Genomic DNA, 26,022 nt, shown 5'->3' with positions numbered 1-26,022 from the left:
CTAGCTGAAGCCTACCATTCCTATTCATCTAGAGTCCCAGTAAGCTGTCTTCTTATTAATTGAGGTGGGGCTATTCTGAAGCCAGGACGTGCTTTGCATACCCAGTGCCTCACAGGACACACCAGCAGTCATTTTCAACAAGCAAGAGAGCACAGCAAGTAGCTGCTTGGATGAAAATGCCCACTCTGTGATTCACAAGCAGCTCCAAGAACCCACAGCCTCCCCTCAGCTCTTGTGATATGCACACACAAGGGAGCGCCTATGTAGGCTCTTTTCCTTTTTTTCTTTTTGAGACGGAGTCTCGCTCTGTCACCAGGCTGGAGTGCAGTGGAGCGATCTCGGCTCACTGTAACCTCCGCCTCCCGGGTTCAAGCAATTCTCCTGCCTCAGCCTCCCAAGTAGCTGGGACTACAAATTAGCACCACCACACCCAGCTAATTTTTGTACTTTTAGTAGAGACGGGGTTTCACCATGTTGGCCAGAATGGTCTCCATCTCTTCACCTCGTGATCCGCCTGCCTCGGCCTCCCAAAGTGCTGGGATTACAGGGAGTGAGCCACTGCGCCTGGCCGGCTCTTCTCCTTTATACACACCTATCACTATTTGAGAGTTTACTTTCCACCATACTTTAAATATACATAATAACATTTATTTTAAAAAATACCTGGCCGGGCGCGGTGGCTCACGCCTGTAATCCCAGCACTTTGAGAGGCCAAGGCGGGCAGGAGTTCGAGACCAGCCTGGCCAACATAGTGAAACTCTGTCCCTACTAAAAATATAAAAATTAGCCGGGCATGGTGGTGGAGGCCTGTAATCCCAGCTACTCGGGAGGCTGAGGCAGGAGAATCACTTGAACCTGGGAGGCGGAGGTTGCAGTGAGCCGAGATCGCGCCACTGTACTCCAGCCTGGGCGACAGAGCGAGACTCCATCTCAAAAAAAAGAGTGTATGTTGGTTTTAAGGATGTATCCAACAATGTTCAACACAATCAATTCTGTAAATAAAATGTTCCCATCCATACATTCCCTATAAAATATCTGAGAGACGACACACATTCGCATTGACCAGTGGAGGGGGGATCCATACTTGTGCAGAAACATGTTGGCATACAATCTATAACTGAGTGTTCTATGTTCTTATTTAGGCTCTTACTTGAACATCTGTATTCCCCGTCTAGCTCAGTGCCACTTCAGTCTGTCCGCTCATACGCATTGTTTGTAGGAGTCAATGAGGCCATGAGAGTCACTATGGTTCCAGACATTCCCAAATGCCAGTCTCTTGGAGCTCCACATCCCAGGTGTGGATTTGCTGCCCCTACTGGTGTGGAGCACATGATCTTCCCTGGGAGGCTGAGGGACAGCACTTCGGAGTGAGCAGGAACAGAAAATCCCTCTTCTGAAATATTAGGCATTAATGGGAGAAAAGCATCTGGCCTGGAGGCCGAGGACCCCAAAGCCTTTGGTTTGCGTGTGACCTCAGGAAGCCCGAGGCTGCCCAGGATGCATCTTTACTCATCACAGATATTGCCACAAAATCACATCAAAAAGGACACTGCTGTCTGCTAAGGACACCAGGTCACAGAGGCTGCAGAGCATATGGTGAAATGGATTAAGAGGGCAAAAGGGATTTCCTGTGCCAAGGCACCAGGCTCATTTACATACATTAGCACCTACGACTGAAGTCATTTCCTCTTAGTCAAAGGCTGAGGAGACCCAGAGACCAGAGCAGGGACCAACCAGGGCAAGATGTCAGAAGGGGTGAGTTACATCTTGCGACTTTGCTGGTTTGGCGTTCTGATGAGTAAAAATCTATTTGCTCTGACAGTGCCAGAGAGCAAGGAAGTGCACATCAGCAGTGCATATCATGTAGATGCGGCTTGGGCTTGACCATGGGGATTTCCTGGCAAAGCCTCAAAAGCACTCCTTTCTTCGTTACCAGGTCACTGTGCACAACAAGCGTCTCTGAGCTTTATCCCAGACCCTTATCCAACCCCGGCTCTCCCGGCCTTCTTCTCATCATTCTTTGTGCTTTCCCTGCATTGCCTCATTAAATCCTTAAAACCACCCATCAGTGGCAACCCAGAGGAAGCAACATAGCACGGTGGTTAAGGGCGCAGACTCTGAACGGGGTCCCTCTGCCACCTACTTTCCACATGATCTGTAAAACAGGGAGGCGGGGCTTGAGTGGTGGCTCCCAAAGGCAGCAGGATCTCATCCCTAGAACCTTTGAATATTGCCTCTGTGAAACAAAATACAATCCCCAGGACCCCAAACTCACTATGCCAAAGGGAAAGTTAAGTCTGGGAATTGAGTCACACAAAAACTGCCTTCCTTTTGTTCCCAAACAGCTGTGATTTCACAACTCTGTATCATAGCCTGACTTCCTCTCCTCTCTTTTCACATGTTTACCTTGTCTTATGTAAGATGTAGATTTACTGAGTGTGAGACAATGCATAATTGACTTTTTCCTCCACTCTGTTGCACATGTAAAATGTAGATTCACTGAGGCTAATCAGAGCATCTCCAGAATGTAACCCTCTGCCTCACTGCCTCCCTCCCTTTTTACCCTCTGGCTTGCTCTTTCCCTTTGAAAGGCTGAAGTTCCCAAAGCCCCCTTTGGAAAAAACACAGGTCACAGATGCTCTTGTGATTTGTATTATTTTCCCGGGTACATCCTCAACCCTGGCAAACAAACAAACAAACAAACAAAAAAACACCTTGATAAAGACCTGCCTCAATCACTTCATGGTTTATATCTCCTATAGTAAAGTTTCTGCAGATGTGGTTAAATTAAGGATCTTGAGATGAGGAGATTATCCTGGATTATCTTAATGAGCCCTAAAGGCCATCATCAGTGTCCTTCCAAGAGAGAGGCAGAGAAATATTTGACACAGACACAGAGAGAAGAGGAGGAAGCATTGTGATCACTGAAGCAGAGACTAGGGTGATGCAGCCACAAGCCAAGGGATGCCAGCGGCCACCAGAAGACGGAAGAGGCATAGAAGGGATTCAGGCCTGGAGCCTCTGGAGGGAGCACAGTGCTGGAGTTCAGACCTCTGGTCGCTGTAGTTTTAAGCGACCAAGTTTGTGGTAATTTGTTTTACCTCTCACAGGAAACTAATATGTGGAAGTTATAATATTTCGTATCTCCTAGGACTGTTTGAAGAATTAAATGATTCAATATGTTTAAAGCTTTTGCAACAGTGCCTGGCATATGGTAAGTGCTAGAAAAAGTCTCTACCAAATAGGTACTGGCACCATTGTTTTGTTTTGGTTTTTGAGACAGGGTCTCACTTTGTCATCCTGGCTGGAATGCAGTGGCAAAATCTCGGCTCACTGCAGCCTCAATCTCCAGGGCTCAGGTGATTCTGCCACCTCAGCCTCCCAAGTAGCTGGGACCACAGGTGCACAATGCCATGCCTAGCTAACTTTTATTTTACTTTTTGTAGAGATGGGGTTTCGCCCTGTTGCCCAGGCTGGTCTCGAACTCCTGGACTCGAACAATTGGCCTCCTAAAGTGCTGGGATTACAGACATGAGCCACCACACTCAGAAAGCACCATTGCTTTTAAATAGAGGAAGAAACAGAGTCACAGGGAAGTCTGTGCAACACAAAAGCTAAACCCCAACCCCAGCCCTAATGCCAACATGACACAACACTGTTTCTCTTGTCTGAGCTCAAGACAAGAGAGACTCCTAATTCCAGCAGAAGCAGCCTGATGGGCTGGCCTCTGCCATATCCTCACAAGCCCTTCTAAGAAGGGAGGTTCCAAAAACCAAGGGTCAGACTCAAACCACATGGTCACACTCACAGCCTGGGCTAAAAATCAGGCACGTGGAGCACAGCTCCAATCTCCTGCTCCTGGGTCAATGGTCCACCTACACCTGTCAGTCAGATCTAAGGTAGGGACGTTTCTGTCTTCTTAGATGACTCACGTCTGACCATTCACTCTGGTTACATCTGAGGCCTGCCTCAGTCCCAGCCATAATAATAATAAAAATAGCAATGACTGTCATTTATAAATTTTACTTACAGTGTGCCAGATTTTGAAGTAAGCACCTTAGATATCTTACTATCTTCAATATTGTACCTATTTTACAGATGACGGTTATGAGGTTCAGGTGGGTTAAGTGGCATGGCCAAGCTCAAAAGAAATCCAAACACAGGTCCATCTGACCCACACCTTTAGGTCCAGCAATCTTCTTCATCATGATAACAGCATCCTATGTGGCAGGCACCTTGCTGGAGTCTTCCATGTACTGTCTCCCAGAGTCCTGTTTGACTGCATATATTACAGGTGAGGAAACTGATGTGCTAATGGAGTGAGCTGCCCAAAGTCAGCCAGAGAGAGGGCCAGCAGCTGAGCCAGGACTTGAACTCCAATCTCTGGTTCTAGAGCCCAAGCTCAGGCTCTGCCTGGAATCTTCCTCCTCCATTGTGGTTTAGACTCGTGTGCAGACATCTGCCAGTCGCAGAGAACACTAAATTCACTTCCTACGTGCCTTCTTCCATCAAACTCCGAGGAGGCTGGCTGGTAGGAAGCCATACACCTGGGTGTACCTAGAATATTTCTAACCTACAATGATGTTAACTAACTCCTCAAAATATTATTTCCCTTAACAACCTATTGGCTACATTGGGGTCACATGCCCCTTGTGAACCATTTTTTGATTGGGGAGTGAGAACAGGCACAGACCAATCAGATTTGCTCCTTGTACTGGGGGTGGGTCCAGCTTCCTGGAGACTCTTCGCTGGGTCAGGGAGCGGAAGCTGCTGAAAGCAGGGTTGGGCAAGGGAGGAGCGAGTGGATGCTGGGGTGGGGGTATGTCACACAGGGGATATGTCATCTGCCGGAAAACCAGGAGAGGATTTGTAATAAGGAGTAGGGATGGTTCCTTCTGGGGTAGGGCAGTGCGGGCTGGCAAAGCTTCCTTCCTGTCTGTTGTAATCAGACTCAGTTAGTGGTGACTGTCTCCATAGGAAATGGTCACTGCAGTACCCTCCGAGGCCCCTAAGCCCAACTCCTATAGGAAGCCCCTCCAAACCACCAGGAGACTGCCTTCCCTGAACTTGAGGCTTAAGGCATCTCTTCCATGCAGTCCTGAATTTCTGCTCAGTGACTGTCCAACTGAAAACTTGGGCCACCTAAGGGCGTATGACTGGGTCTTTTCTCCTCGTCTTTTTACCAGGAGGAGGCTTGTAGAAGTACTTAGCAGAGGCAAGCTGATAAGAGTGGGGAGTCACCTGTGGGGGTTGGCAGGTTGGCATTTTGCATACATTTTCTCACTTCTTTCTCACAACAACTCCGTGAAGTAGGTTTTACCATTATCCCCATCTTACAGCTCCAGGCCCTTTCAATGATGCTGGAAATGATGCTGATTATGCTCATCATCATGCCAATTGGCACTGTCGCAGACACTGTTATAAGCACTGACTCTTCAAGCATTAAATCATTTAATTCTCACAATCATATCATGGGATATTACAATTATGATGAGTATTATGAGGTATTATGATTCCCATTTTACAGATAAGAAAACTGAGCACCAGGGGAGTTAAATAAGGTCACATAGCTGGTAATGGGAGAAGGCAGGAGTCAAACTCAGGGATCCCTGATTTACTTCAAGGATCAACTAATTATTGCATATCAGCTGGCTGACTGTTTTTGTAAATGAAGTTTATTGAAACACTGCCATGACCATTTGTTGACTTAACATCTATGGCTACTTTCATGCTGCAACAGCAGAGTTGAGTAGTTGGAATAGAGACCCTATGGCCCACAAAACCTAAAATATTTACTATCTGGCCAATTACAGATAGAGTTTGCCAACCTCTGGTCTAGTTCCAGAGCTGAGGCTCTGAGAAAGCCAAATGTCCTCTCTTTCAGGATGGCTTCTCAAAGCCCAGGTGGAGAGATGGAAAACACTAAGTTCTTGGCCTCAGATACATCTGTGCTGAAGTCCCTGCTCTGATATATCATCTCTCTGCAGCACCTTGAGTTCTTCATCTATAAACTTAGGGGTAACCATATCTTTCCCAGCGAGTTGTGTGTAGAGAGGATTAGATGAGATGTCATAAATAAAGTGCAAAGCAAACAGTAGGGACACAACAGTGCCCAGAAATCACCAATGTCACAGGCACCTCGCCTGCATCCCAAAAGAAGAGAAATGTCAGCTCCATCCTCCACCGTCCAAGGAGAAATAACACCTGTTATTCCATTGAAGTGCAAAACAGTTCCCATCTATTTCACATTTGCAGGCCATCATCAGTATGCTGTTTCAGCTTGCCAGATGCAAAGAGAATATGCCAATCTCTAGCACAGCCAGCTGCCTCCCTGGTGGGCAAGGAGGAGGAGAAGGAAAAGGAAGACTGAGAGAATAGGAATGGAATCCAGTACTTCCCTGGATAACTGGGGGCCTGCTTGCCTCTTTGGCATTCCTTAGTGTCCAAGTGGCCCCACCTCTGAGTTGGACAATGGGTCTTTTAGAACAGAGAGGTGGAGTTCTCAGAATTCCATGAGCTGATCGCTTCCACAGAATCCTTTAATAATGGAAGCCCTGCATAGGACAAGAAGACCTGGAATCTGCCTGCAAGAGTCATCCCCCATTCCTCTTGGGAACCACCAGGGTGAGACACAATTGTGGGTGCTTTATCAGACTGGCTTCCCTGAATAGCTTCCCAGGGGGGCACATTCAGGAGCCCAGCCACCACCAATAGGAATAGCTAATGTTTATTTAGCACTTACCATCTAACACTCACAATAACCCAATGAGAAAGGTACTATGATGTCCATTTTACAAGTGAGGACACTGAGGCACAGCAAGATAGACGATGTAAGTCATTGGCAAGAGAGGAGGTGTGCTCTGGAGGAACACAAGCCCTGAGGTCAGACTGATACGGATATAAATCCATGTGACCTTGAAAAAAATTTCATTTCACTTAGCCTCAATTTCCCCATCTATAAAATGGGCACAATTTATGTCTATTTCATTCACCTATTCTGAGTATTTAGTGAAATAACACCTGTGAAGTCTAATATAATCATTGCAATTGGATTTAGAGTAATACTAGCAATTATTATTGCTTTTTGTTTAGATACCAGTTTTTTGTTTGTTTTTGTTGGTTTGTTTTCTTGTTTGCATTACTGGTACCTCCTTCCCTTCCTGGCAATAAATAGTTCTTTATTTTTTTTCCCTGAAGAACCATGGTTCTCCCACTTTTAGATGGTTTGGGGGTGGAGGGAGGTATAAAGAGGAGAGGTTCACTTTTAACTGACATCCACTTTCCCCAGATATGGCCAAGGACAATACTACATCTCCACGACATCCTCAAGTTTCAGATCTGGGCACGTAACCCATATTGGACCAATAAGTTTCAGACTTGAGGCTTTTGATGGAAATACTGGGCAAGAAATGCTTTTCTTCTGATTGAGGTTGCTAAACTGAGAGATTATAAATTTGGATCTGCAGAGGCCCACCAGAATAAAGCAACACAGAAGAAAATCATATCCCAGAGAGGAAGGGAAGGATTAGATTTACATCTAAATGACATTATTTAGATCCCTGAATCTAGGCAGGCCTGAAGGGAAAATTTGGACCTTTCATTTACAGGGGCCAATAAATTCTCCCTTTCTGCTTCACTCTGTTTGAAAAGCGATTGTTTTATTTCCCAAAGAGTCCTGACTGATATATCTCCTCAAGTAAGCATCTCTAAAAGACAAATGAGGCCACAGTGTTCAAGACTTCTCTTTGCAACTTTCCATCGAATGCCAATTCTCTTTTCTTTCTTCCTTTTCGTCGCTTCATCACCTTTGACCGCCTCTTCTGTTTTGAGTCACTTTCTCTTGCTCTCTTCCAATTCATCTTTTTCCTACATCTTTGGGGGTGTGTAGACCTCACCTCTGCCTTTGCTTGCTCCACATGTTCTGTAGGTGATGAGGGAGCTGACGTCAAGTCCATGGCACTTGGACCAAGGCAGGCATCAGCAAGCCTCTGTGCAGGGAATGATGCTTAGATAGCTATGCAGAAACAGAGCCAGGCACATGAAACTCATGTCAGAAAGGGTTTGTAACAAGGACTTTAGCTGCCTTCTGCAAAGCTCAGCATTTCTGAACAGCAAGCATATTCTCTTGGCCTCACTAACTAGCCTACTCCTTTAATTGTGGGAGGGGAGTATATTTCTATTTGCTCATTAAGTGCTGCTATAATATCTTGTATAGTATGAATGTTTGTGTCCCCCCAAAATTCGTACGTTGAAATCCTAACCCCCAAGGAGATGGTATTAGTATGTAGGGCCTCTGGGAAGAGATTAAGTCCTAAGGGCAGAGCCATAGTCTCTTCTGTTTTCCCCACAAACTCTCTTGACCCTTCTCCCCCAATCCAATCTTTATTGACATCTGGAATCACATTTTTTAAAATTATGACTGAATAAGATTAGTGCCCTTCTAAAAGACCCCTTAGAGTACTCCCTTGCCTCTTCTGTCATGTGAGGTTACAATGAGAGGATCTTCATCTATGAACCAGAAAGTAGGCCCTTAACAGACACCAAATCAGCTGGTGCCCTGATCTTGGAATTCCCAGCCTCCAGAGAACTGTGAGAAATAAATTTCATTTGTTTATAAGCCACCAATTCTAGGGTATTATTATCATAGCCCCCAAGGACTAAGACATTATCTTCAAATCACAACAGTGGAAGTCAAATGTTCATTGGTTGCTTAGAGGATATTAAGCTTTATAGGCCAGGCTCGGTGGCTCACACCTGTAATCAGCACTTTGGGAGGCTAAGGTGGGTGGATCTCCTAAGGTCAGGAGTTCAAGACCAGCCTGGCCAATGTGGTGAAACCCCATCTCTACTAAAAATACAAAAATTAGCCAGGTATGGTGGTGGGCGCCTGTAATCCCAGCTACTTGGGAGGCTGAGGCAGGAGAATCACTTGAACCCAGGAGTTGGAGGTTGCAGTGAGCTGAGATTATGCCACTGTACTCCAGCCTGGGCAACAGAAGCGAAACTCTGTCTCAAAAAGAGAGAGAGAGAATACTAAGCTTTATAAATACGCAAACAATATGAAGGGTAAACTACTATAACAAAGCTGCCGACTCTTTCAGGAAGCCTTTCATGACCACCTGCCACCCACCAAGGATAGGATAAGTGTTGTACCTTGGTGCTTCCACATTACTTTTATCTTCCTCTTTCTTAGCACAGTCTTGTGGTTGCCAGTTGCCCATCAGTCCACAAACTCTTTACAAACAGGTCATTGCTTATTCACCTTTGTATCTCTAGTGCTATAATGGCTGAACAGTGGCTCCCCAAAAGATATGTTCATGTCCTAATTCCCAGAATCTGTGGACATTACCTCATATGTAATGAGGTAATTTTTCTTATGTGCAAAATATGTGATGAAGTTAAGGATCTTTAGAGGAGAAGTTAATCCTGGATTATCTGGGTGGGCTCTAAATACAATCACATGTATCCTTATAAGGTAGACACACAGAGGAGAGAGACACAGAAGAGGACATCATGTGATGTAGTCACAAGTCAAGGAATGCCAGCAAATACTATAACCAGAAAGAAACAAAGAATGGTCTCACCCCTGGAGCCTCCAGAGGGAATGAAGCCCTGCTGACACCTTCATTTCAGACTTCTAGCCTCCAGCACTGTGAGAAAATAAATTTCCGTTGTTTTAAGTCACCCAGTTTGTGGCAATTTGTTACAGAAATCACAGGAAACTAAAGCAAGTGCTTTGCACAAGGTTAGGCATGTAGTAGTCAAGAGGGCCATGTTGATTTCACCAAACTCAACTCAGATCAATTGGTAATGCCTGGAGGATGGGGTTGAAAGTACTGAGTCTGGATCCTCAGGACTTAGAGAACGATTGATTAGCGATGCCTGCTGTAGGTAAGGAAACAAAACACATCAGCAGGAAGACTATGTGTTTGTACTTCCCATAAGGATGCTCAAAAACAGTTGCTAAATTAATAATAAACAAATGATCCACAAGGGGATGCCCATGAGGCTGGAGCACTGAGATTGCCTAAGTCTCCAGAAGTCTCTGAACACAGCTCAGCTCCGAGCATTCTGAGACCTTGAGAAAATCCAAGGCTTCCGTAGGGGAAGAAGAAAGAGACCAAATATGTATCAAATCTGTATCTTTCTTAGCTCTTTTCTCTATTTCATCTCTCCTCCAGACAAGCTGAGCAGGCAAAACGAATGCCCTGAGTGCAAGAATCCAGGTCTTTGGCCAAGAAAAGCCCCGGGGGTGCCCAGTTGCTTTTCTTGGTGTGTGTTTGGGAACGTGTCAGTTATGACTACTTCAGCTGTGGCTAACATAATTCAGAACTTAAACTGTCTTCAACAACTGGGAAACGTGTCATCTCATCTAGTTTGTCCCAGTGAAAGCGGGCTGCGGGAGTGGGTGGTTTATCTACTCAGCAATGCTATGAAGGACCCAAGTTCTTTTTGATTCTCCCCTCAGTCATCCTTATGGCTGGTGTCATCCTCAGTTTTGTGTTACTTTACTTTCAGATGACAGACGTGTGGGGATAAGAAAAATCACTTCCTCTCACTCTCCTTCAGGAGCCCTAAGCTTTTCCCACAAGTCCCTTGCAGATTTCCCGTAACTTCCTATTGGCTATATTGGGGTCACATGCTCCTTGGGAACAGTTTTTTGATTGGGGAGTGAGAACAGACACAGACCAATCAAATTTGCTCCTTGTACTGGGGGTGGGTCTAGCTTCCTGGAGACTCTTGGCCGGGTCAGGGAGCGGAAGCTGTTGAAACCAGGGGTGGGCAAGGGAGGAGCGAGTGGATGCTGGGGTGGGGGTTGGGGCAGACAACGACAAACATAGAAGGATTAAAGGCACAGCTTTGGATCTGACACCTCTGAAGAAAATCCTGAGCCCTTCAGGCTAAGGTACCCCACTTCCACCGTAATCTAAGGCATGACAATCTCTTGACAGACGCACTGCCACAGCATCTCCCGTTTTCCCCACATCCTCTCTTGACCACCCCCCGCCCCGATTTATTTTTTTCCCTACATTTGGAGTCGCATTTTTAAAATGTACAGATGATCATGCCCAGTATCCTCCCATGGCTTCCCACTGCTCTTATGATAAAGCCCAAACCTAACATTGACTTAAGTGGCCCCGCATCATCTGGACTCTGCCAACTCCTCCAACATCACCTTGGGCCACTTTCTTCCCTCCCTCACCAGCCTTATATTTATGCCTTGATTTTGTTCCTTCAACTGCCTTGAAGTTGAAGAAGCTCTTTCTCTTCTTGAGGCCTTTTGCAATAGGCTGTTTCCTCTCCTAGCCCACTGTCTTTGCTTAACAAATGCCTTCTCACTGAAGGAAACTTTATGTCCAGAGTTAGTCAGCTTCTTTGGATATTTGTTCTCAGAGCACTCACTCCTTCATCACATTTATCACAATTGTAATTACAAAGCTTTTTGTAATTAATTAATATACATATATTCTGCTGGGCTCGGTGGCTCATGCCTACAATCCCAGCACTTTGAGAGGCTGAGGTGGGCGGATCACCTGAGGTCAGGAGTTTGAGACCCACCTGGCCAACATGGTGAAACCCTGGCTGTATTAAAAGTACAAAAATTAGCCGGGCGTGGCCTGTGCGCCTGTAGTCTCAGCTACTTGGGAGGCTGGGCAGGACATTCGCTTGAACCCAAGAGGTGGAGGTTGCAGTGAGCTGAGATTGTGCCACTGCACTCCAGCCTGGGCGACAGAACAAGACTTCGTCTCAAAAGAAAACAAAAACAAAAAACCCTTTCTGTCTCTCTCTGTCTCTCTGTCTCTCTCTCTGTCTCTTGCTTGAACCTGGGAAGCAGAGGTTGCAGTGAGCCAAGATCACGCCACTGCACTCCAGCCTGGGTGACAGAGTGAGACTTCATCTGAAAAAAAAAAACAACAAAAAAGAAAAGAAATATAAACTTTATATTGGGCAGCCATGTAGACAGCTAAAACTGGGGTGTATATTAAAGCAAAGAAGAAAGAATAGTAGGAAAAAATTATCACCACCTTGAACAAAGTTAGGCAATTTATTGCTTCACGTAGTCCCTAAAACGTGGTTAACAATCAGACCTCATAAGGGGCAGAGACACTCTGGCCTCAAGAACAAGGAGAACTAGGACAGACTCTCCCTCCATCTTCATCTTAGCTTCTTTTTATCTGTCACTTCTTTCTCAATGTGACAGTTCCTGAGTTATACATCTTACAATGCCACACTTGGAGAGAGAGACTGGCCCTCTTCATCATTTCCTGAGAAAGTACAATGACCACTTTGAATTAAGCAACCGTGGTTGGGAGACAATAGGAACATTTTACTAAAACTAAACAGATTAACATAGATGCCTCCTATATGACAGACAGACAGAATGAATAAATAAATTTGAACATCAGTACCTATCATCATTCATTTCTGGCTAATATTTCATGTGCCAACTCCTTGCAGGCCAAAGCCCATGTCTGACACCTCTATATGACTCTATTCCTATCTTCCCAGACAATAGGATCACTCAGTGAACATTTGTTGAGATGGAGTCAAAGAATCAATATTTGACTTTAATGTCAGTACCATAAAGATGATTGCTAAATACATAGTGAGGCTGAGTGGGAAGACTTAGCCAATGTGCAATGGAAGGTAACAGTGAACTTGGAAAAGCCCCAAGGCTGCGGTTTGCTGACTTGGCTCTTTGTGTCCAGCTGAGAGGAGATCCTCAGGGTGCAATAAGGGCAGCACGTGCTAATTGAGGCCAGAAATTATCTTCATTACCAGAGTGTTTCTGTTATCCTTTACATCTAAATGAGACCTAGTGGGGTAAATTTGGAACATGATTATCAGGGATTTTGCAAGGTGGTTCATTAACATAATTCCCCTAATTAGAAACCAAAGAAGCTCTTGTTGAAAATTTTCCACTAAATATTACAAGGCTATAATTCCTGCATCATTAGGTGCCTACTTCTGAATTCTCATTTCAAACCTTCCCCTGTGATCTGTGAAGGGCTCAGCTCTGGAGACCTTTCCTTCATCTAACAATTATTGAGCTCTTATGTGTTGAGTACTGGGTTAGGTGTCGAAGATACAGAGATATAGGACAGTCTTTGACCTCGAAAAGCTCACAGTCTAATAGGAAGGACAGACAAGTAGACAGGCAATTACAATGCAAAGGAGGTACGGGGTGTGTGTGTGTGTGTGTGTGTGTGTTTGTGTGTGTGTATGAGAGAGAGAGAGAGGAGAGAGGAGAGACAGAATATGAGCAAGATGCAAGATGCTTTAGGAAAAGCTAACAACTTCTCATCTTGGTAGAGAAAGTCGAGGTGGGGGAGGAAGATCAGGGAAAGCTTTCTGAATGAGACAATCCATTAGCTATTTTGAGAATCAGCAGGTTAAGATAGAAAGAAAGGTGTTTCTGGCTGGGAGACAATAATGTACGAAGGCCCAGAGGCTTGAGAGACAATGACAAGTCTAGGGACCTGCAGGTCGTTTAGAACTTAAGAGAACAAATTGAGCAGTGGGACAGGCATATCTGTATTGGTGCAGAAGTTGATGGGGAGGTCAAATCACAACACACCTTGGAAGCCATGATAAGAAGACGTTTTTAAGAGCCAGGAAAAGAGAGAGAGTAATAGGTGAAGAATGACATTGACCAAAACCACTTTACATTTGATGCCTAGGGTATTATCCTCCCAGCAAAAGCCCTTTCTTTTAATCCTAAAAACTTTTCCACCATCACTCCAATCTCCACTGTCTTAATATGGCCGTAATCAGAGAAACCAAGTTATAATTTGACTTTGCCTGTTGGCCACAGTTGATGGTATGGAGGACAATAACCTGATTCAAGCTGGACCAGCTGGGCTTCAGGAATGTCCTGAAATTGGGTGCAAAATGTTGTAAGCATGTTGGGGAGCGAGAGCACCCTTAATTTTCTCAGCTTATCAGAGGGCGCATTAGTCAGGGCTCTCCAGAGAAACAGAACCAATGGATATATAATAAATAAGTATCTTATAGACAGATACATAAGCAAGAATTTATTATGGGATTGGTTCACACAATTATGGAGTCCAAGAAGTTCCACGATCTGCCATCTGCAAACTGGAGAACCAGGCAAGCTGGTGGTATAATTCAGTCTAAGTTCAAAGGCCTGAGAACCTGGGAGCCCACTGGTGTAAGTCTTGGAGTCTGAAAACCTGTGGACCAAAAGCTCTGATGTCCAAAAGCAAAAGAAGATGGATCCCCCAGCTCCAAAAGAGAGAATGAATTTGCCTTTCTTCTACCTGTTTGTTTTATTGGGCCCTCCACAGATGGGATAAGGCCTATCCACATTAATAAGGGTGATCTCCTTCACTCTGTCTACTGATTCAAATGTAACCTCACAGACACACCCAGAAATAATGTTCTACTAGTTATCTGGATACTCCTTAAAGTGGTCAAGTTGACACATTAAACTACACCCTCATTTTCTGGGTCCACACTGGAAGGTGGGGGTTGGAGTGACTTTTCTAGCAACACAGAGCAGGACTCCCAGCCTCACATTTTTTTTACTTGCTCGAGCGAAATAGGAGAATGGTTTTGCCAAGCACAAATCACCTCCATGCCCTCTGCTCCAAATATTCTGCTAGCCTTTTCATTATTTCAGACCCACCCCCACCTCACTTATTTTTGTTTGACATGATACAGCATCTATCTCGTGAGAAATGGTGAAATGGACTGTAATAAATATAGTGCTTCAGTGAAGAAAGTTGACAGGAATATAAATACGGGGCATGATATATAAAGCCCACACATCCCAGTGGCCTCATTTATTAAAATCTTGCCATGCTAAATTTACAGAGTCCTCCTCTCTATATGTGTGCTCATAAAATACCGCTTATGCTGTTACTCACATCTATACCCTCCCTGGTTTCACTATTAGCTGACCTTTCTGTATGTACACCTCAAGGACTGGTTAATGCCCTCAGGGACTTGGCATTTAGGTGTGTTCAGGGTAGGATTTAGATTTGGATTACCGTGAAGATATGACACTCTGGTCAAGATTAAGATGGAATTTCTCAAGGAATTGTGTTCTCTGTGTCATTTCTATCATTAGCCACTCACTGAATTCATGCTGAGCCAGACCTCCAATGAACAAAATTTGTTGATCTAATTCATATTTCTTGAACATGTACTATGTTTTAAGTATGAACAAGAGAGAGATGAATTATCTACAGCTTTTAAAGTACTCACAATAGAATGAGGGGCATACATGTATAAATATACAGTTTAGACACATTGTGATAAATGGTGTGATTGGAAAGGCAAATCACCATAATAGCTGAGGGTCCATGTGGGCCAGGCACTGCATGTTTTTATACCTCTGTTTTGTATTTACATAGAAATCTCCACTTTACAATTGGGGAAAATGTAGCTTACAAGATAAAGGAGATTTCCTGAGTCCAACAGTGAGGAAGCAGTGGTATTGGATTTGAATCCAGCATTGTTTGATCCTAAAGACTGCACTTTATTCTCTAGTTTCTGGTTCCTTTTTACCCTGACCTTTAAGATGGCTTTGGACTCCCCAGGCAGGCTCAGTACTGGATGGTAACTAATATACATTGAGGTCCCCCTGCTTACCTGCTTGAACCTGTTACGTCTTGTCTCTATTCTCCCAACTCCCTAGATAGACACTTGAAGGACTTTCTTGCATTGTCCCTGGCCCCTGCTGGTGTAGATCTATTGGTTATTGCCTGCCCATCATCCATTTCCTTTTTACCTTGTAATAGAACCCTTGTATCATTTTTGCTCTCCATCCACATGCTCAGATGGAGCCAGACCTATTCACATGACCCAGGCATAGGCAAGCCCATGATACTGACTGGTTCAGTGAAAGGCATGGGATCCATTCCAACTTAATCGAAACAAATTTGGGGCTGTGGCTGGAATTGGGAAAGAAGTGCCGTCTGTTTGCTGGGGTTGCTAAGGAGACAGAGTGTAAGCCTGAAGCTTCCCATGGTCTTTCCTGCATCTCTTTGGGGAGAATTTACTATAGAATGCAATCAACACAGGGAAAGTAGAGCCAAGAGATGGAGAGAAACAGGTACCCAATTCCCTTTCAGTTCATTTTCAGCCTTGGATATCACCACTCTTGACACTTGTTCCACCATGGACTATCAAGGTACATGAGTCAGTAAATGTCTTTTTTTCTTTTTTTTTTTTTTTTTTTTTTTTGCTTAAGCTAACTTCATTTAGGTTTCTATTGTTTCAATCAAAAGAGTCATAATTAACATATCCACCAGTTTTGTCTCTGAACTCCTATACTTGGGTAAAGTCTGCCATGTCACTTAGCTCCTAAAATCCCCACCAAATAGCCAGCTCTCCATCTGGGCAGCAGAGCAAAGGAGAATTCAGTCAATCTCAGACTCAGAATCCTGTCAATTCAATCCGTCATCTTCTTCAGTAAAACTGGGAAGAAAAAGTTAAGAGAAGTCTCTTTTATGGCTCAAGGAAAAGACCACATCACAACGTTGGGTATTTTTAAAGCTATTCTCCAATATGAGTTTCTAAAAGAAAGGTGTGTGTTGGAAAGCTAGGTATCTGGACTTGAAATAAACAAAATTTCCTCTCATTATATAGTGTCATCAGCATCCTGCAGGGGTCCTTGCAGTCTTCCAGGATAGAAATTAAGGGAGGTCACCAGACAGAGCAGCAAAGAGAAAGAGAAAGCTTTATTTTAGCTTGTGCACAAGGGGAGTCAGTACTGCAAAAGGGAAAGGGTGAGTTTTTCCCCGAGGGTAGTATATGGGTGAGTTTTATAGGGCCTTTCTATAGGGAAGGTTTTGTCAGGGCATGCGTAGGAGGCTTTCTCTAGCACCTGCACAGTGGCTTTACATGCTTCTTCATACATCACATGTGACATTAGCAGTTTACATCTCCACCCCTTCATGTGAGTTTTATCATTAAAATGAGAGTGGGGTAATTACAAGTTGAAGTTTAAGTCTAACCGCACATGCGGGCCCCAGGGAAGTCCATAGGCCCCGAAAGCAGGATCTTGTGGTTCATAGCTTGTTGGGTCTTTTTTTTTTGCGATGGAGTCTCGCTCTGTCACCCAGGCTGGAGTGCAGTGGCACAATCTCATCTCACTGCAAGCTCCGTCTCCCGGGTTCCTGCCATTCTCTGCCTCAGACTCCCAAGTAGCTGGGACTACAGGTGCTCGCCACCACGCCCGGCTAATTTTTTTTTTTGTATTTTCAGTAGAGACGAGGTTTCACCATGTTAGCCAGGATGGTCTTGATCTCCTTTCTTGGGTCTTTTGTTGCTGATGAAAGTTAGGTAAGCTACAGCTTGAGTAAGGGGCTTTTGTTCTTTTTTGCTAAACCACATCAAAACAGGAAACCGGCAATCCTACCTGTCTCGATAGTATTAAGTTAAAAACAAGTGAAATAGAACTTTAAAATATTGTGTTAATTACAAAAAAAGGAAGGAAACGAATGATACTGATCACACACCACCAAGTAAGTATATCAAAATCACATACATGGAGAAAACAGCACTGCATATTTTAGAAGTAAACATGCATGAGGGATATATGTCAAAAGCATTTGAGTGGATGCCTATGGGGAAGGGGTTTAGGAATAGGGACTGGGAGTGAATGGGGTAGAGATAAATAAAATGAGAAGGCATTGCGTAGACCAGTGGCAATGGTGTGCTGTGATGAGAAGCATGAGAGATTCAGCTCTCTGCATCCAAGGTTATAAACAAGAATGAAAGGAAGGAAAGAGGGGAGAAGGAAAAAAGCCTAGAATAAAACATTCCAGTATGTTAACAGTAGTTGTACTTTGATCAGGGATCATTTGGTTATCAAGAAGAGAAACTCACTCAAGGAAGCTTAAATTAAAAGAGGATTGGTTCTATGGACACAATTGTAGAGAGCACAAGCTGATCTCAAAGACCTATAATCTTTTGGGTGTTCTCTCACCTCACTCTTTTTCAGAACCACATGTTCTGTTAAATCTGCCTCTCATCCTAACTGCTTCCTCTTCCTCTCATTGCAGACCAGCTTCCTTGCTTACACATCCACTTACACAATATCCATCACGGAAACTCCACTGGCAACTCCACATTGGGACTCCTCTCAATGGGTCGCACTCCTTTGCAGTTCAGCAACCCTACCTTCCCCCACCTAACTGACTCAGTCTCTGTGACCCTATTTTAAATTGGAGAGAGACAGATGTAACTGGCCCACCATGAGTCAGCTATTTACCCTTGGTTTGAACAGCTCTGGTAAAAGTGAAAGGCAGTGAGGTGGATGAAAGGAAATGAAAATGGGTCTAGAAGCTAAGAAGATTGTGGGAGGTAAAGATTAGTATATCTTGTACGCACTGTCCCTCAGCACTGGGATTATGGATGATTACTTTCTTTATACATTTTAGCATTATCCAATTTTCCTAAAATGACATGAGTTAGGGATAGAATGATTAGTGTTTAAAGGGACAGGCTCTGGATCCAGACAAAACTAAGTTCAAATTCTTGCTCTTCTACTTCCTAGTTGTGTGACTTGAGCAAATCCCATCACCTTTCCAAGCCTTATCTGAACTACAGGGTGTTAACTTTCTTATAAGCTATCGTAAGCACTTGGTGAGATATGTAAGCAGAGCACTGAGCACAGTGTCCCTCCCATGCACAGCAATCACTCATGAAATGTGATGACACATTATTATTGTACATAATTCTTATAATTAAACATTCTTTAAAAATTAAAAAAAAAATCCTCACAGTCACATGTCAGTTATCATTATTGAGTTGGCACGACAGGACACTTGCTACTGCTGTTTTCCTACTCCATTCCTCCCTGGAACATAGAATTTATCTGTGCTGGAAATGGCTATTGGAAATTACCACTGTCTACCCACTGCCCTTCTAACACACATAATCAACAAGCTAAGACAGCTCCCTCTTCCTCACAGCCCTCATCTACTAGCTCTAATTGATCATTACTAGGCATGCTCAGAGGGTCCCGGGGCTCATATGTTAATTGACTGCACACTCATTTAATGGGGAACTCCCCAATTCCCCAAGCATGAGCAGACTCTGTGCTACCTCCTCCATCCTGGTGCATTCTGGGAGCCTGTAGAGGAGAGAGGGTCAGCAGGTGGTGCATCTGATCAATTAATTAGGAGCATGTTGAGAGGTTTGACTCCAAGCCTAGATAATTGCATAATTAAATCTCCACCCATCCTCCATCCCAATTCCCAGTCCAAATGGCTCTCCCCAGACTGCCATCCCTGTTAGCTGGGGAAGACATGAGCCCTGTTCAGGTCTTTCCTGGGCAGAGACAGCCCCTACCTCTTCCTGTTCCTCGTTCTGGCTGAAACTGGCTGGGGAAATGTTCTTTGAGAGCACCTTAGAATGAAAGTGGACCAATTTCCTCAAAAGGTTGTGTGGGTGTTAAAGGAAATAATACAAAGTGAAATGAAGCTTTTCAAGGGGAAATACCTCAAATCCTTTGACCTGCCTTCAATTAGCAAGGCTTGTTGATGTGGTCCTCCGCAGATGCTCTCCCAGACAAGGCTAGTTCTTTCTGCCATATTCATTCTCCTCTTTCTTTACCGTAAGAGCCTTCTTTTTGTTCATGGCACTCACGTATGCAGCTGAAATAAAATGTCCTTCCCAGACTCCCTTGAGCAATGAGTGGCCACAAGGCACTTCTACACAGTCAGATGTTGGTAATAGACTTCAGGGAGGGAGATCTTGCACAAATAATAGTACAGAAGAGGAGTTTGCCTCCTGCCCTCCACCTTTCTCCTTTTTCCTGTCTTGAAGACACATGCAATGCCTGGAGGTAAAGCAGCCTTTTTGCAACCATTAAAAAAAAAAAAAAGCCAACCTCTAAAGATGAATGAGCTGAAAATGGAAGGAGCCTGCGTTTATAATGTCATCATGAACAGCCATAACAGCTCATGCTGCCACTCTATATTTGACATGATGTAAGAAAATAAATAAATAAATAAGCAAATAAAGATTGGGTGAAACTGCTGTGATCAGCTTTTACCTGCAGAGGAACACACTCCTAACTGCCTAACACAGGTGCTAACATCAGTCACACACACACACACACACACACACATATATATGTATATATATATATATTTTTTTGACTTGGAGTCTCGCTCTGTTGCCCAGGCTGGATGACACATAGATATGTCGATATGTAATCATAGTAATAATAACAACCACATATAATGAACATGTGCTATAGCATAGGGTTATTGGGAGGATTATGTGAGATGAATTATTTAGAACCCCAGTACAATGGCAGGCACAATGAAAACATTAACAAATCTTGGCTTTTATCAGAATTTGAGGTAGAGAGAGTTCATTCATAAGACTAATCAAAAAGAAATGAAAGAAAGGTCGAAAGGAGAAGCTAGCACCAAGATTTGGGGAACTGCAAACAGAAGGATAGCATCCATGCTGGACTCAGAAAACTTCTCCTTTGGCAAAGATCCTGGACCTGCCTCTTACATGCTGTGTGACCTCAGGCAAGTTACTTAACCTCTGGGGACCTCAGTTTCCTTTTCTGCAAAACTGAGGTAATTGTGAGGATTAAGGAAGATATGCCCAATGTAAGGGCTTAGTGCCTGTGGTTAGCACTTGTGGTTAATTCTGCCCGGAGACAGGCAGGAATCTTAAGAAGAGCCTCTCTCAGAGCACTGAGACAGGTTGCATAAAGACAACGCTCCAGTCTCTCAGCAAAGGAGTTTTGCAGCAGTCCCCATGAGAAGCAAGTGGAGGTACTCAGCATATTCCTCACTTTGATAAAAATCTCTCAAAGAGGCAGTAAATTACCAAGTCCTTGTTTTAGCTAAATCAAACATACTGCAGATTCCATTGGCATTTAATACTGATATTATGGCCCTAGGAATAACAAGTGAAAGTAATTAAGTTTAATGATTCCAACGAACCCAATATGCTTGATTGCAGTGTATATGTCTAATTATCTTTCTTTTTTGTTGTTGTCGTGTGTGTGGTATAAACAAGACCTACTTGTAAAAATAAAAAAGGCACTAATTTTAAGATGTATCAGGGAAAGTTGCATTTGCAGCACCTTTTTGAAGGGTTTGCTTGCTTTCTCAAAAAACTGGTAGGGAGAAAGTCGCTTGGCTTGTCAAAGTGGCAAAGGAGAGATGATGTAATGCTTGTGTCTCTAAATGGTGGGACAAAGCCAGTCTTCCCAATTGCAGAGGAGGAAAGGAAGGAGGCCCAAGCCTGTAGGTCCTCGCCAAGGTAAAGGATCAAAAGAGGTTGGGTAAAGGTTAAAGGCAAAGCTTGGGCTGAAAATCCTGAGGCCTATTTCCCTCAGGGAAAGGGTATGTTCTGCTCACCTGGACAGACATCCCTGGGAAAGATTGTTTCACTGGCCTCAATTTCCCCCACACCTCCTTGCATCCATGTTCTTTGCCATGTGACTTTCAGTCCTTTTCACTAAAAGGACAGAATGGATTTCCCCACCTTTTGACTTCAGATTTGAACATGTGACTTCCAATCAGATTTGAACATGTGACTTCCTTTAGCTAGTGGAATTAGGTGGAAGCAGCATGGTACCAGCTACGAGCCTTGAATGCTTCCACTTACTATCTTGTGTTTCTGTACCACGCTGCTTTCACCTAATTCCATTAGCCAAAGGAAGTCACACATCCAAACCCAAAGTCAAGGGCTGGGTTTAAGAGGCCTTGAATGTTTCCATTTACCATCTTGTGTTTCTGCCATTGCTGTGTGCCCAAGCTTGAGCTAGCCTGCTGATCCCAGGCAGAGAATGACCCACTCCTGGAGTGGTGCCCCTGCAACTAGCCTAGCCTGATCAGCCAATCCCCAGCCAAGCCACAGACGTGTGAGCTAAATGTATCCTTATTGTTGACTTATTTTTTAAATATCACTAGGATTTTTTTAATGAAGCATAAGGGCTCTGGTATAACCATGAAAACCTTGAAGTGTTTTCAGAATTTTGTGACAATAAGAAATTTTCTGGGGAAACAGTTTTCCAGTTTTCAGGGAATTCTTAAAGCTGCGTCTGACCTAAGGGAAATTAGAAAGTCCCTGTAACTGTTAACCACGCCTACCTGTACTCAGCCACAAGCTGAAGACTCCAAAGTCATCCTTAGCTCTTCTGTACTTCCCGCTGTCTCTTCCCAACTCCCATTTGGTTGTATCATGCTAGAAACTTGAAATCAGCCATGGGGGAAGTACTTATACCACCTAAATTGGAAAACACTACAAACCAAGGCTTCCCCATTTCCCATCCCCTCCCAGAGAGTCAGCTTACCAGCATTCATGCTTCCCACAATCAGCTGGGGTCAAGTCCTCTTACTCCTTTGATATCAGCAGCACCTCTTGCAAGTGGTCCCTATTCCACAACCTCACAAGGACATCCTCACCATCCTTGCACAGGGAGCAGCCTAGAGCTGCAGGGTGCATGTCAGAGTCAAATGATTTATGGCTGATTCCAAGCTCAGCTACTTAGCAGTTACATGATCCTAGCAAGTTCGTTAAACTCTGTAAGCCTCCTTCTCCCCATCTGTGAAATGGAAATAAAAAACAGTATCTAACTCTTAGGGTCATTAGGAGGATTCAGTGAAATGACTTAGGCAAAGCATGTAGCACTGAGCCTGACACCTCCTAAGCACACGATAGGTGACAGCTCTCATGACTTGGTTGTGTCACATCATCTTTTGCCTCAATTATTTGCAACACCTTCCAACGGACCTTCCTCTTGTTGGTCTTGCCCCTTTCACTCTATCCTCTCCACAGCAGACAGAGAAAATGGGGAAAAATAATTCCAGAAGTTGCTCTCAGAGGCAGCGTGTAGCTGTGCTCTTTGTAAAATTCCACCATGGCGTACCATGGCCAGGACCAGAGAGTGCAGAGGGTTATGGTACTGCCCATCAACCTCATCTTCAGATACTTACAAAATAGATCATGGATTCAGGTGTGGCTCTATGAGCAAGTGAATATGTGGATAGAAGGCTGTATCATTGGTTTTGATAAGTATATGAATCTTGTATTAGATGACGCAGAAGAGATTCATTCTAAAACAAAGTCAAGAAAACAACTGGGTCGGATCATACTAAAAGGAGATAATATTCCTCTGCTACAAAGTGTCTCCAACTAGAAATGATCAACGAAGTGAGAAACTGTTGAGAAGGATACAGTTTGTTTTGAGATGTCCTTTGTCCAATATAAACATTTATTCATATTGTTTTGATTACCCTTATGTTATTACAAGAAGGGAATAAATGCTATGGGATTGTTTGTATTAAAAAAATGAAAGTTGGGGGGGAAAAAAGCACAAATACACTTGTGTTACTCCCTTGCTCAGAACTCTCCAGTGATTCTCCTTTGCCTTCAGGAGACAGTCTCAATTTATAAATGGGGAAACTGGAGTTTGAAGAGGTTAAAACATTTGCCCAAAGCCACACAGGTAGTAAATGACATAGGATTTCAACCCAGACTTTCCATGTCCACATTCTACCTTTTTCACCACTAAGATATACCAAGGATAAAAGAACAGGTGATTACAAGGTATGGATGAGTGAACAGATGAAATTACAAAAGGGACAGAAACACAGAAGGATAGAAGCATGAGTGGAAGTCTAGAAGGATGGCAGACTCTAGAAGGAAAGGATGGGTGGATGGATGAATGGAAGGGTGGAAGGATAGAAGAATAGAAAGATAGAAGAATAAATGGACTGAAGGATGAAAATATGGAGGGATTCTCCTGAGTTGCATTCACTCCCTCTGTCTTACCTAGGTTTACCTAGCAAGGGTTCTGTCCCTGGACACCTACCTGAGACATTTGCTGAGAACACAGCAAATCCTATGGACCCTTCCATTTCCTAGCTCTTAGTTTCCTTTTCCTCCATCTGTTCAAACTCAGTTCATCTCTGAACAGGTCTCTCTTGGTAACCAGCTTCCAGAGAACTGACCACTTCTGTCTTCTTCCAGAAGCTCAGGTTTTTCGATGACCAGGGACCAAATTTTGAATCTTAAGAACGAACATTCACTAGGCACTTACTGTATGCTAATTGTATAATTCTGTCATTTAATCTTCACAACACACTTACACGGTAGGTACTGTAATCCTCTCCATTCTGAAGATGAAGAAATAGAGTCACAGAGATCTCACATAATTTACTCAAAGTTGCAAAACTACAAAGTGGTACATCCCAGGATTGCTGAGGCAATCAGAACCCGAGGTGTGCACTCATAATGACTACACTATACTTTTTCCCTCCTTAGCTACCTCAACTGGTAGCTCCATTCCCCGTATTTGGATGGAAAATCTATTATCAGTCCATGAGGACTAGAGTCACATTATCTGTTAAGACTTTACCTATGGCATTTCTCATGCACCTACCAATTTATACTGAACAATAGTCATAATGAACAGCCACTATGTGCAAGTTACAGAAGTTTCACCATTATGAAACCATAACCCTATATGCCACAAAGGCACCTCCCACATTGATTAAAGGGCCACTGGCATTTTGAGAAAAACATTCCTATCAGTGACATAGCCTAGTTGGAACAAAAGATCCACAGAATTGTGATGAATGAGACTGTGGGCAAGCACCCATCTAATTTGGTTGAAAATATACCACAGTGGTTTCAGAATCTGGCCAACCTGGATTCTGGCTCCAGCTCTGTCATTTGGTTAAGATATGTGATGTCAGCCAGTACTTGAAATCTCTGAGCCTCAATTTTCTTATATGCAAAATGGGGAGAATAATAGCAGCTTGTATGAATAGTTGTAAGAATGAATGAGATAACCTGTACGAAGGGCTTAGTACAATCAGAAATACACAATTGATCATTATCATGGTGGTGGTTGTTATATCCAGACCGCTGGAGCAACTATGTTTCTCTCTCTCTCTCTCTCTCTCTCTCTCTCCCCCTCTGTGTGTATGTGTGTGTGTTCAAACAAAGCAAAAAATCAAATTCAGCCCACTTTGACCAAAGGTCCAAGCCTCTTTTCTCTGTTTGTTTGTTTTTCCTTTTCCAAAAGCTTCCCAAAGTCCTCCTGCCAGAGAATCAGTTGGGTGAACTCCTCCTCTGGCTTGATTAACTTCCCCTTGTTAACTGACCGGGTTCAACGCAATTTAATTTCATTGAGAAGAAGTGGTTCAGAAATCAGGGTCATTTAATTTCTGAAAGGCGAGTGAAAGGTTGCCTTTCCCAAGTGATCTTTCTGCCATTTGTTCCCGTTAAAATGAAAAGTACAGTGGTTAATACAATGGCTTCAAGGTTATGTTAGATCACCTTTGCAAATAAGAGAAGAATTCTTTCTACAGGATTTTAATTAGGTCAAGTACAACTAATTCTTCCTTTGGTACTTATTCCATTTCCTTTCCTTTCTGTAATTACTGCCAGTGTAACGCTCCTCACACACACAAATGGAGCTGAAGAAAGCCCTGCGATTATCCTTTATTTCTCCTTCATGCAAGAAAGGAGGGGGTTATCTACTGCATTCAGCCTTTGTAAATCTGGGGACTATAGTCCTAATAGCCTTACTCACATGAGTGCCAACCTCCCTGTAGGAGTGAGAGGGTTCCTAATTTGATCCCAACACCACAACGCACACATCTCCCCTTTACCTTATCTACAGAAGATGACTAGGCATCAAGACAAAGGAAGTCAACTCAGGTACATGTTGTCAATCAATAAACCTGTATTGAGTGCCTACCAAGGGCTCAGAAGGGTGTTAGGTGCATGGGAGTGAGGTTGCAAAAGAGTTAAAGGGCTTAGTCAGGTTTGGCGAGACAGATAATTAGCAGGTAAAATAAATCAGCAGTACTCAGCTTGGTTCTAGAAGAGCAAAGGCACTGTGTGTGGTGGAGGACATGAATGAGGTGGGGGAGGCAACTGAATGCTTCAAGGAGGAGGTAAGCCTTGAGTTGACCTTGGAAGCACCAGTAGGATGCAGATCTCTCGCTCTTTTAAAAATACATATTTATTGAGTGCCTAATATGTGCTGGGCATTGTCTA

General features: G+C 43.7%; 1 protein-coding gene and 1 long non-coding RNA gene across 2 annotated transcripts in view; both read left to right on the top strand.

Moving 5' to 3' along the window:
• The first annotated feature begins 6,540 nt into the window (after positions 1-6,540).
• The window catches only part of LOC107968726 (uncharacterized), a 44,229-nt gene continuing 24,747 nt past the window's right edge, over positions 6,541-26,022 (top strand). Inside the window, exon 1 of the long non-coding RNA XR_001710119.3 lies at positions 6,541-6,624. This is a non-coding gene — a long non-coding RNA (uncharacterized LOC107968726). The remainder of the gene's footprint in view (positions 6,625-26,022) is intronic.
• LOC107968725 (small nuclear ribonucleoprotein E-like) lies at positions 22,871-23,207 on the top strand. The gene has a single exon (XM_016928950.4). It carries the CDS (start codon positions 22,871-22,873, stop codon positions 23,147-23,149), a length of 279 nt encoding a protein of 92 aa, XP_016784439.2. The 3' UTR covers positions 23,150-23,207.

Source organism: Pan troglodytes, chromosome 18 (genome assembly GCF_028858775.2).
Source record: "Pan troglodytes isolate AG18354 chromosome 18, NHGRI_mPanTro3-v2.0_pri, whole genome shotgun sequence".
NCBI classification, from domain to species: Eukaryota; Metazoa; Chordata; class Mammalia; order Primates; family Hominidae; genus Pan; species Pan troglodytes.
Note: the sequence above shows the minus strand (reverse complement) of the source record. Positions and strands in the feature narration are given on the sequence as shown.

Bases quoted from the DNA above. Each gene is read 5' to 3' on its own strand.
- LOC107968725 (XM_016928950.4), top strand. From the start codon at position 22,871: ATGGCGTACCATGGCCAGGACCAGAGAGTGCAGAGGGTTATGGTACTG.